The sequence below is a fragment of the Lynx canadensis genome, chromosome B2 (genome assembly GCF_007474595.2).
Source record: "Lynx canadensis isolate LIC74 chromosome B2, mLynCan4.pri.v2, whole genome shotgun sequence".
Classification (NCBI taxonomy): Eukaryota; Metazoa; Chordata; class Mammalia; order Carnivora; family Felidae; genus Lynx; species Lynx canadensis.
In genome coordinates this window covers 4,205,422-4,217,973 of record NC_044307.1, presented here as the reverse complement: position 1 = coordinate 4,217,973, position 12,552 = coordinate 4,205,422, and the positions used below count along the sequence as shown (strand labels likewise).

At 41.7% G+C, this 12,552-nt stretch overlaps 1 protein-coding gene across 5 annotated transcripts in view; it reads left to right on the top strand.

Annotated features, from left to right (window-relative positions):
* CARMIL1 (capping protein regulator and myosin 1 linker 1) overlaps positions 1-12,552 on the top strand; it is a 313,422-nt gene that overhangs the window by 235,698 nt on the left and 65,172 nt on the right. For all 5 annotated transcript variants that reach the window (XM_030314690.1, XM_032593106.1, XM_032593105.1 and 2 more), the window contains 3 exons: positions 3,360-3,535; positions 6,575-6,662; positions 9,790-9,939. In XM_030314690.1, the coding sequence (XP_030170550.1) occupies positions 3,360-3,535; positions 6,575-6,662; positions 9,790-9,939 (414 nt within the window). The remainder of the gene's footprint in view (positions 1-3,359; positions 3,536-6,574; positions 6,663-9,789; positions 9,940-12,552) is intronic.

The following is a 12,552-nucleotide window of genomic DNA, read 5'->3' as shown; positions in this document are numbered from 1 at the left end:
AAAATATGTAAGGAACTTGTCTACAAGTCAATACCAATACCAAACCCCTCCCCAAATAATCCAATTAAAATAGGCAAAGGACCTGAATAGACATTTTTTTCAAAGAAGACAGACAAATGGCCAACAGACATATGAAAAGATGTTCAACATCACTAATCATCAGGGAAATGCAAATCAAACCTACAAGGAGATATCCTGACATAGTGGCTAAAATCAAGAAGACCAGAAGTATGTATTGGTGAGGATGTGGAGAATGCAAACTGGTACAGCCACTGTGGAAAACAGTATGAAGGCTCCTCAAAAATGAAAAATGGGATTACCATATGATCCAATAATTCCAATACTGAGTATTTACCCAAAGAAAACAGAAACACAAATTCGAAAAGATGTATCCACCTGTATGTTTATTGCAGCATTATGTACGATAGCCGAGATACGGAAGTAGCCCATTGTCCAACAGTAGATGAATGGACACACACACACACACACACACACACACACACACACACTGGAATATTACTCGACAACAAAAAAGGAATGAGATATTGCCATTTGCAGTCAGCACAGAGCCCACTTTGGATCCTCTGTCCCTGTCTCTCTCCGCCCCTCCACATCTTGTGCGTGCTCTCTTTCTCTCTAAAATAAACATTCAAAAAATCTTTAAAAAAATGAATAACCATTAAAAGAAAGTCTAAAACAGTAAAATGTGTGTCGTGTTTCTGAGTAGAAGAGACGGGATCCCATGATGCCAGTTTTTCCAAAACTCATCTATTCTTGGACACAATTCAGTGGAAATTCCAACAGATTTTTAACAGACCTTGACAAAGCTAATTCTGAGTATATGGAAAAGCAGTGCTCGAAATAGCTCAGATGCTTACGAAGAGCAAGATGGTTGGTAGTCTTGCTTAACAATATATTAGGACGTATCATAATTAGGACAGTGAGCAGAGGTAGACAAACCAATGCAACAGAGAGAGAGAAGACTAGCCGAGAAAAGATGCACTGTTCAGTACCCACATTCGGTGAGTCCCTGGGCTTGTAACACTTTTTTTATGTTTTTAGAAATGTCCCAAGAGGTGTGCTAGGTCCTGACGATAAAGGGTAGGAGTTCGCAGTTGCCGTCAGGTGCAAGTTGTACGTCTGGAGTCTGGTGCCTCTAACTCTCCATGAACTTCTAAAGTTACACGCAAAATTTTATACTATTCTGAGTTGAGTGTTCATCAGATTCTCAAAGGGGTTCTTTCACACCCAAGTGGCTAAAAGTTACTGCATTCTTGACCATTTTATGACGCATTTAATTTCTGAGATCCCCACCAGATGCTAGGTGTTACCAAAGAATGTCATGAAACACAGCTTGGGGTGTAAAGGCCATTAAGACAGTACGATCAAGAAGGTCACCTCAAAGAGGTAATGCTTGAACTAAGCTGAATGTGGAGGAGTATAGATTCTTATCGGAAGGGCTGGACTGCTGTGCAGTCTGGACTGGAGTGTGTTTCTTTTCATGCCAACGAGGAAAATAATCTGTCTTACACGATCTTATTTGCATTGCTTGTAGCTTTCTCAGAGTAATGTGCAAAACCAGTAATTAGAGTTATAATAGGGCCAGAGTGCTGTCAAAATAGGAGTTGCTTTTGGAAACTTCTCAGGTGGCTGCCTTTCCCCCCCCCTCTGTGTTTCACAAGATCCTGCCGTTCTACTTCCCAGCCTGCAGCAGAACGAGAGATGTCACTAGTGGGATTGGGCTTGGATGTGAATATGTGAGCGGACAGAGCCTGTACCCATCCGTCCAGGATAATGCCACTTTGTCCTTGTTCACACCAGAATAGTAATGGCATCACGCTGGCTTCCAGAAACTGAGATCTTATCGTTAAAAGTAGTATCTGTGGAAACAGATTCATAATATGATCTGTGATAGACTAACTTTTTTTTTTTTAATTTTTTTTTTTCAACGTTTATTTATTTTGGGGACAGAGAGAGACAGAGCATGAACGGGGGAGGGGCAGAGAGAGAGGGAGAATCAGAAACAGGCTCCAGGCTCTGAGCCATCAGCCCAGAGCCCGACGCGGGGCTCGAACTCACGGACCGCGAGATCGTGACCTGGCTGAAGTCGGACGCTTAACCGACTGCGCCACCCAGGCGCCCCTAGACTAACTTTTTAAAAAACTTTTTTTAATATTTATTTTTGAGACAGAGACAGAGTGTGAGCAGGGGAGGGGCAGAGAGAGAGGGAGACACGGAATCCGAAGCAGGCTCTAGGCTCTGAGCTGTCAGCACAGAGCCCAATGTGGGGCTCGAACTCACAGACCACAAGATCGTGACCTGAGCTCAACCGAGTGAGCCACACAGGCACCCTGACGAAACTTTCACTGCACGCTGGGCATTATACTACGTACTTTACGTGTGTAATGTCCTTTTATCTTCAATGATCTTGGGAGGCAAGGACTTTTTTATTTGCCATTTTATACACGAGCCAAGTAAAATTAGGAAAGCCATAACAGCCCGGTATCACTCAGCTACAGTTCACATTTAGGTCTGACACGAATACTGGTGCCATTTTCACACACTACAAGCCGTCTCGTCCATGTCAGGCAAGTTATTTAACTTTCTCTAGCTCACATTCTTCAACTACAAAATGGTGATCGTGTGAACCCCTGCCCCGCCCCCCATCGTCACAGATGTCAGGAGGATAAAATGTGGAGAAAGATTTGCCAAACTCTAGAGTGCTCCTTAAGCATGTTTTGAGTGTTGTTTGTAAAGTGCCCCGTAAATGTTTGTGTCCGTCATCCATGTTGTTCCTTGTTGTTGTAACAATTACAGTTTGACTCAGCACTAAAACTTTTCTTTTAAAAGAATAAATCTGTGGAATTCTTTTTTTTTTTTTTTTTTTTTTTTTTTGCTACTGATGTTTTGATAGAGCTCTTGAATGGTTCGCCCTGATTTGGGGTTTCTGTGATTTACAAAATCACGCAAGAGGTCAAGTTCGATATAGTCAAAGGGCATCTGTTGCTTTATTTTCTAGCAGCAGGGGGAACTAGATGGTGTGGTAAGGTGGCGAGTAAAGGCTCGACGTGTGTCCTTTGACATCTTTTCACGAATGCCTGGCATCAAGTGCACCTGGCACAGCCGGCCACTTCCGATGCCGGCCTGCCAGGTATTTAAAGTGATTACCTGAGACCAGTGCTCATCAACGGTCACAGGTCACCCCGGGGCGGCTCAGAATCCTTAATCGTGCTCCGCGCTCCCTCTTGGGCCCCGCCGTCCAAGGGCTCAGCGTCATGCTATAACCACTTTTCAGCCTTACGGCAGGTGCGTCCTGTGCCCCGCCGTCACCTCTCCCCTGCGCTCGTGCCACACTGCAGGTGCTGCTCGAGTCCATGGTCGACGCTGCCGAGGATCTGTGTCCCAACGTGATGAAGAAAGCCCACATCCGACAAGACTTGATTCATGCCAGCACTGAAAAGATCTCCATCCCACGTACCTTTGTTAAAAATGTCCTGTTGGAGCAGTCTGGAATTGACATCCTTAACAAAATTAGGTAGGTCTACGATGTTAATAAACCGAGGCTCTGTGGTTTCCGTGAATGCCGCGGGAGCAGCCGCGAAGACCGTTACTGTTGGCCGTCTCCGTCTATAACGCGTGAGGCATGTCTGATAGGCGCCGACTGTATATAAATAGAGCTGTGCACAAATGCGCAGGTCTACACATTCCCACAAGAACGCGTGCGTTACTAAAGAGCATACAGCTAACTGCTCTTTTTAAGGGTTTTATCTCACGTAGAAACTCAGGTGGCTCCCAGTCTGAGTGATGCCCCACGAGTTCTCATTGTGTCTCAGTTGGGGAATCAGTGGACCAGAAACCAAATCCAGGTTCAGCAATATTTGAACTTCCCCATTTTTTCCATTTTAACCGTTTCTTATTGATAAGAGTATTTAGATGTAGCAAAAAAAAAAGTTAAAAATTTAAAAAATTTAAAAAACCCCAGCTCTCCTCTGAAGAATTAGGAGTTGTGTCAACACATAGTGAATGATGCGTAACTGAATGACAGCCTTTGAGAAAAAGAATTAAAAGAAGCCAAAAATGTTACACAATCTAGATACTGAAGCTTGATCTTGGGACTTCGAGGGTCGAGGATTTTTGCAGTAATGGGACAGTCTCGGGTCTAAGACGCAGCCGTGTGTGTGTTGGGGTTTCTAAAAATAAAAGATTCTAGTGCCGACTCAGCTGAATGATACAGTTTGAAGGAACTGAGAAATGAAAAGACATGTAGAGGATTTACAGGACCCCGCAGATTAGTGATTTTATCAACTCTAGCTAGCCCTTACGAGATATGCTTTCATATTTCTTGAACCTAGAGTTTTGGGATTTTTGTTGAGGCCCCTTATGTACGAAGAAGGAAAAAATGTATTGGCCGCCATTCTTCCGTCATAATGGGTTGAACTGCCAATGGACCGTACTCTGATGCCTTTATTGCACCAAATTCTGTCAAATATGGTCACTTCTTTTGAAAAGGAGCAGATTCTGAAAAGTGAACAGCAGTATAGAACGCTTTACATCGGTGACTCGCCTCTGTGTTCATTAAGTCCCTGCCTGGCTTTTTATAACGTATCGCCCTGAGCACTGGTGGGATTAAAATTGCACATCCACACCTCTGTGTAGACGTTCAGGTACATCTGTGCAATGGGGCTTAAGTGGAATCATTCCCCCTACAAAGTTTGCAGTTTGGAAGTCCAATAAGGAAGTATAATATCCAGTAACAAAATGATAGAACCATCCTGAGACTTTTTTTTTTTAAGTGCATTGTATTTAAAGGATCATTTTTGGTGCTACAACTCGAGACAGATAAACCACCCCTCCCCAGTTCAGGGTGGGGTGGAGAGAACCGGAGATAGACTACTGATTCTATAGTTTTATGAGGGAGTAAATTTTCCAAACATGGCTGAAAAAAGGAGAGGAAATGCTTGTTATAATGAGATTCCCAGCCCCCCAGCTCCTCCTCCAGAGGTTTGGGTGGGACCCAGTAATCTGTATTTTTAATGAGACCCAGGTGAATTTTGTCAGTGGACACCTCTGGGGAATAATAAAGTATTAGATAAACCAAGTAGCTACTGGGACCTTGTTTCGGAGACAGGAATTAATGAAACATCCTTTTATCTTCAGCCTAGGAAAATTTTTAATGGAGGCATCAAAGAGTTAGTGCCTCCGTTTTCCCACCCTGCCATCCGAAATCTTCCTTGGCAGAAAACTCCCAATGCCAATTACTGCCTTTAGGTTAGAAAGGTTTTTCCCTGTTACACAAATATACTTTCAACCTTAGCTTTGTGATTAAATAATTTTATTTTGATAACTCCTTTCCCTGCTGTCAAAACTTTACAATTCTTGACTTCAAGAGCAGACGGAACTCATGAGTCGATGTGGGAGTGTGGGTATGTATCTCTTTAGCACATTCACCTTGAAATGTATTGTGCATTTATGTACATTTGTGCGTATGTGCATTTAGGTAGGACTAGTCAGACTGAAGACACAGTAATGGAGTTTGAATTCTTGGGAATACCACATAGGTAAAATTCTGACTAAAGTACCAGCTATCCGACTGACAGCTTGGTGGCCGATTTATTAGTGAAAACTCTAAAATTAACTAGTGTGTTACTTTCTGTTGTCTGGACTCCTGCGTAAGGTCAGGCAAGAGACACTAAAACTGAACATTATGGTAACTTCTGTTCATCAAAGGCAAGAGAACAGTGAGTTTATAATAGTTTGAAGGCAAAAGCAGTTCAATGTGGTACCATTTGGTTGGCAAAAAGTTTTTTTTCAAGGTGGGGGAAATGCGTATTAAAGTAATAACAAAATTAATGCAGAAACAGAGAGGGAGGCAAACCATAAGAGACTCTTCAATACAGAGAACAAACTGAGGGTTGCTGGAGGGGGGCGGGGATGGGCTAACGGGGGGATGGGCATTGAGGGGGGCACCTGTTGGGATGAGCACTGGGTATTATATGTAAGTGAGGAATCCCCAAGTTCTACTCCTGAGACCAATACTACACCGGATGTTAACTGATGTGAATTTAAATAAAATAAAATAAAATAATATAAATAAAATAAAATAAAATAAAATAAAATAAAATAAAATAAAATAAAATAAAATCGAGATCTCAAAGAGGAAAAAAATAAATAAATAAAGTAATAACCAGAGTTCAACAATCAGACTTTCTTAATTTACTCCAGCCCGGGTTTGTTTGCATTTATGTCAATGGATGAATTGTTCCTTGCCACATGGCACATGGTTCCCATTAAGTTTGTCTTGATCCAGATGTTTTCCATTTCTCCCACTAAATCTTGAGTTTTGAAATTACAGAGGCAGGTTGAAATTGGTAAAGAAAGTCTGTTACCTGTGTGTTTATGGCAGTGTTTAAGGCTTATTTTTGGGAATCCTTGGCCCCGTTCACACCTCCTTACATCCTGTTTCCAAAGACGGAAACAGAATCACAGTTGACCTTACCAACAGAGCGTCGGGGTGGGTGATGTTTTCCCCTCGCACAGATGAAAATGCTACCGTGTGCTTTTGATGTCCACACAGTGAAGTGAAGTTGACAGTGGCCTCCTTCCTGTCTGATCGGATCGTGGACGAGATTCTGGATGCGCTCTCACACTGCCATCATAAACTGGTGAGTGCCATGGACATCTTGAGTGGGACTTCTGTTGTCGTCTGCCATGATGCAGGGCAGGCTCTACGTTTTACTCCTTCGCAGCCCTGTGGGCCAAGACCCTACCTTTGCTCCTACGTTTCTTCCAGACATTCTAGAGCATGCTAGAATTTCTCCAGAAGGCATGGCAGGGAGAGAAGCAGAAGTGATGGTATCCAGAAATTTTGTCATCTGCTTATAATGCAGGTCAAGGGTTTTGTTAGGAAATAATGCAGAGAATGGGATCTAAAGATATTTTACATTATTTCATCTTTATGTGCTTATTTTGTTGGTCTCTGATGTGATAATTTGAGAATGGAATATTCTTGAAAACATGAGGCCAGGGAAATGAAATGTTTGGAGACCAAAGAAAGGCAAGAGTGAAATGGACACATTCTAGGGATTGATAGCCGCTGAGCGTCCAGCCAGGCCTCTTGGATATAACTGAGGTAAAGAAATCAATTTTCTTTATCTAGAGACTGGTTTTACCAAGGTAGAAGACTTTACTTCCAATATCGGTGCATATAAAAAATACATCAGCACCTTCAGGTGTTTTGAACTTCAGGAAGTCCTCTGAGGCACAGATGAAGGTTTTGTTACTGTTACATCTTGTGTCTCAAACACAATAGCAACGTGATGCGGTGCGGATCTCTAAAGTGAGTTCTGACATTTCCCCAGTGAAGCGTTTCAGGTTAACTGTGCAGGCTGGAGATACCCAGTCTGAGGGCATTGAATTGTTGGTGACACCAGAGAACGCCACAGGAACGGCAACGGTAACCGCTTCTTCTCCGCAAGGCAGACAATGTGAATATTTTGAAAAACTCATTTCAGAAAAAGGCATAAGGCTGTCCTCTAAAAATGGAAGGTAGAACAGACATCTCCAGCGGTGATGTGGACTAGAGCTGGCCCACCAACCAATGGGCACCAGTCCCTGACGAGGTTCAACCACGAGGAAACATGGAGAAACTTCTAGAGCAATTTGAAATGGCCATAATACGCAAACATGTTATTTTTCTAATGTTTTATTGTTTTTTAATTTTCTTTTAATGTTTATTTATTTTTGAGAGAGAGAGACAACATGAGTGGAGGGGGGACAGAGAGAGAGGGAGACACAGAATCTGAAGCAGGCTCCAGGCTCCGAGCTGTCAGCACAGAGCCCGACGCGGGGCTCGAACTCACGAGCCGTGAGATCGTGACCTGAGTTGAAGTCAGATGCTTAACTGAACCACCCAGATGCCCCACTGTTTTATTTTTTATTGTTTTCTTATCAGTAAACTGGTTTGTGGCAAATTGGAAATACAAAAAACTGGTTCATCACCACAGAGGATTTAGGAAGCACTAGTTTCTAGTTTATGGCACAGTCATTGTTTAGAGCCCCCAAACCAGACTTTTTCTTTCTTTCTTTTTTTTTTTTTAAGTTTATTTATTTTGAGAGAGAGAGAGAAAGAGAGTGTGCATGCAGTAGGAATGGGCAGAGAAAGAGGGAGAGGGAGAGAGAGAATCCCAAGTAGGCTGGGCTCTCTCAGCACAGAGCCCAACACGGGGCCCGACCCCACAAACAGTGAGATTGTGACCTGAGCCCAAATCAAGAGGCGGTCACTTAACCAGCTGAGCCACCCAGACACCCCAAGACTTTTTCTTTCTTAAATAAGCAAAAGCAAAAAAAATCTATGGAGCGTCCTTTACAGAAACAGTTTATAACCCACAGCTGCAGGGACGGTCTCAAAATGCCCACTTGATATTGTGTCAACATGACCGTATGCGAGCACCCACACTGAAAGGTGGAATTTTTCACTTTTTTTTTTTAATTTGTCTTTCTTTGAAGCATTTACTCGGAAAATATTGACATTTTCTTTTTACAGTTTAAAAAAGAATTGTGTGGGTGTTCTTTTGTATTGAGCTGTATTTTAATACTCTGCTAATTTAGATTATAAGAAGAGAGCTTAACTGCTGTGTGAAAGAAATAGTATCTAAAAATTTTTTTTCAACGTTTTTATTTATTTTTGGGACAGAGAGAGACAGGGCATGAATGGGGGAGGGGCAGAGAGAGAGGGAGACACAGAATCGGAAACAGGCTCCAGGCTCCGAGCCATCAGCCCAGAGCCCGACGCGGGGCTCGAACTCCCGGACCGCGAGATCGTGACCTGGCTGAAGTCGGACGCTTAACCGACTGCGCCACCCAGGCGCCCCAAGAAATAGTATCTAAAAGATGAAATTTTGTTTTCAGAGGCATTCCAAGTACTTAATACTTTCTCCATTTGAAGTTGAGAGTATACCCAGAGCTTCTGTAGTATTGTCAACTGGTCCTCAACGTTTCAAAAAAAAATTTTTTTTTATATTTATTTATCTTTGAGAGAGAAAGAGCACGAGCAGGGGAGGGGCAGAGAGAGAGGGAGACACAGAATTCGAAGCAGGCTCCAGGCTGAGCTGTCAGCACAGAGCCCGACTCGGGGCTCGAACCCACGAACCGTGAGATCCTGACCTGAGCGGAAGTTGGATGCTTAACCGGCTGAGCCACCCAGGCGCCCCGTGGTTCTCGTCATTTCAAAAGAATTGAATCAAAGTTGCTGGTGATGAACCAGCTCAACCCTAGAGTTCATTAATTTCAGCCCAGTTTATTCTGCCTCTTACCATTAGATTTTTTAGGGTTACTTAAAGCATAACATGGGAAATTAGTAAATCCTATCCGATATGGTATTCATTACGTGAAGAAAGCCAGCAGCAATTAGTTTTGTTAGCAATTTCCTTCCTCTCAGCCTTTAAAAATAGTGAAGGTTGGAATCATTTTATTTCCCCTCATTAGATACTTTTAAAACACTGACTAGAGCAAAAAATTATTTCGGAGGAAACATGAAATAAAATTTATAAAAAGGACACGCCTTTTTTTCTTCTCGACTACGTATTCTCATTTATTAAGGCAGGTTTGGTATTTCTTGCCTCAAACCGTTCACCCTCCAAAGAAAGACAGTAAGAGGTAAGTTATTCAGGTGTGAGTGGATTAAGCGCAGTCGCTGTGCCGCCTTGTGGAAGGTGTCTTCCAGAATTCGGCTCACCTGCTCTCCCCTTGCCTCTGTGCTTTTTCCTCTTTGTACCGTCTTGACTCTCTCAGGCTGAGCATTTCAGCAGACGGGGCAGGACCCTTCCCCAGCCGGAGTCCTCAGAGATTGAGCTGGCCGAGGAGAAGCCAGCCAAACGCTCCGTCCTCACGGCGGAGGAGCTCGCAGAGATGGATCGTTTGGAAGATCTGGACGCTTGTATGGTAAGACGCACCCTTGGGTGATCCCGTCACCCCATCACCACTGGGCTCTCGCCGCCGATCTGATGGTCGGAAAAATCTCGCCTTTGCAAACCAGACCAAACAAAACTCCCTCCCAGAAGCCATCCTTTTGGAAACTTGTTGCTCACGGAGACTGTCAATGAGGTCAGTAAGGCTGAAGCTTCAGGCCCCGCTGAGGCCCTGCACCTTACTTTGGATTTGTAATTTTGTAAAACTTCTATTCTATTCTATTCTATTCTATTCTATTCTATTCTATTCTATTCTATTCTATTCTATTCTATTCTATTCTGTTGTTTTCTGTTCTGTTCTGTTGTTTTCTGTTCTGTTCTATTCTGTTCTATTTTATTCTGTTCTGTTCTGTTCTGTTCTATTCTATTTTATTCTGTTCTAGTCTGTTCTGTTCTATTCTATTCTGTTCTCTTCTGTTCTATTCTATTCTGTTCTGCTCTATTCTGCTCTGTTCTATTCTGTTCTATTCTATTCTATTCTATTCTGTTCTATTCTATTCTGTTTTATTCTGTTCTGTTCTATTCTATTCTGTTCTGTTCTATTATATTCTGTTCTCTTCTGTTCTATTCTATTCTGTTCTGCTCTATTCTGCTCTGTTCTATTCTGTTCTGTTCTATTCTGTTCTGTTCTAGTCTGCTCTGTTCTATTCTGTTCTGTTCTATTCTGTTCTGTTCTGTTCTATTCTGTTCTGTTCTATTATATTCTGTTCTCTTCTGTTCTATTCTATTTTATTCTGTTCTATTCTGTTCTATTCTATTCTGTTCTATTCTATTCTATTCTATTTTATATTCGAGTATAGTTAACATGCAGTGCAATACTAGTTTCAGGAGTAGAATTTGGTGATTTAGCACTTACATATAACACCCGCTGCTCATCACAGCAAGTGCCCTCCTTAATCCCCATCCCCTGTGTCACCCATCCCCTACCCACCTCCCCACCGGTCACCATTAGTTTGTTCTCTGTAGTTAAGAGTCTGTTTCTTGGTTTGTGTGTGTGTCTTTCTCTCTCTCTCTTTTTTCCCTTTGCTTGTATTTTGTTTCTTAAAACTTTCCTTAAAGAGTACGGCATCCATACCCCTTTCAAGAAAAAGTTGTAGAAGTCTCAGCATAAATCTTGGATCTGTCCCTCTAGCCACAGTGGAAAAATTCCCAAGTTACTTAGGAGAAGTTGACTATTTAACTTTGGAAGCTCATTTGTGACAGGAAAACATTTTTAAATAAATGCCATGAAAAAAAGTGGGGAGGACTGTTTCTAAAACAAAATAGTAGGGTGATAGTTCTCTCTTGGTCCTGGACTTTTTTTTTTCTCTGTTGCTTCTTCCTGTTTTTAATGTGCATAATTTGGGGGGTATACTCTTAAATTTGCACTTCCTATTTAGTTTATATTCTGTTTAATTCCGTTGAGCCCATGTGCTTCAGAAGATGGATTGTGCGCACGGTGTGTACGTAGCAGTAGGTCTTGCTTCCTTCTTCACTGCCAGAACTTCATGTGTGGTGTCTGTCCGGCCACATAACCAGAGTGTTCAGCCTGTTGACATTGTTTTTTCCTCTGAGGACAGTTTTACTTAAGTTTCTATGTCATTATTTTAAAATGTGTATTATTGTACAGTTGCTTCCTACTTTAGCATAAAAACAGTTGTATGTGCCTCTGTATTCAATATTTTTATGTTTCACTAAAATAATTCATTTTGTAGGAATTCCTTGTAATCTGAGAGAATGCTCCTGGCAGTCCCCGGGCTACCTCTTTGCCCAAATGTTTCTGCATCAGCTAATAATTCTAGTAATTTTTTGTATTCAGCGATTGTCGGGAATGATAGTTGTTTCTAACTTCTAAAACCAAGGATCTGACATGGCCGCTATTATTTTTCTAGCCCAGGGGAAAATATAATGCTTTAAGTAGTTCCTTATTTATAGACCATTGTTATCTGTTAAAGCCGATGAGTAAAATAGTTGAGTATCCTCCAGGTGAAACCCTATCGTGTACAGGAAGGCTAGCAAAGAAAGGCTAAAATAGAATCCAGATTCCAAATAGCATTCTCGTATAACTAAAGATGACAAATAATTTGCTATGTAAGTGTTTGTAAGTGTATTTGGTCTATGTCGAGGGCATTATCGGGTTTTTAAAAAGTTGCTTGGCTAGTATATTGTAAAATGTATCTCTAGTAAGTATTTTTTATTTTGTTTGCATAGGCAATGGAAGTTAACATTGGGTAATTACTCCAGAAAGCTCTTAGGCTAACCCTAAAAGAAAATAACTTTGTAATAGGAAATAGATTTGAATTCAAAATTCAAAATTATCTCTACATATCACATTTCCTGCCAGAATTATTTGGTCCTGTCTGGGTTGGGAAGGAGTAAAGAAAACATGAGCTAGTAAGATATATTTGGTTGCACTGATAAGTGGTTTAGGATGAAGGTGTGTTGGCTAAGAAAGACGGACTTAGCTACTGTTTCATTGTATAAACTTTGTTTTTGTTTGATTGATTTGGTTTTGTCATGGGAAAGAAAGAAAAAGGGGGTTTGGGTCTCCTTAAATAAAGGTGGTGGGATAAGAGTAGAGGAGAAGAATCTTTCTTTCAATTTATTT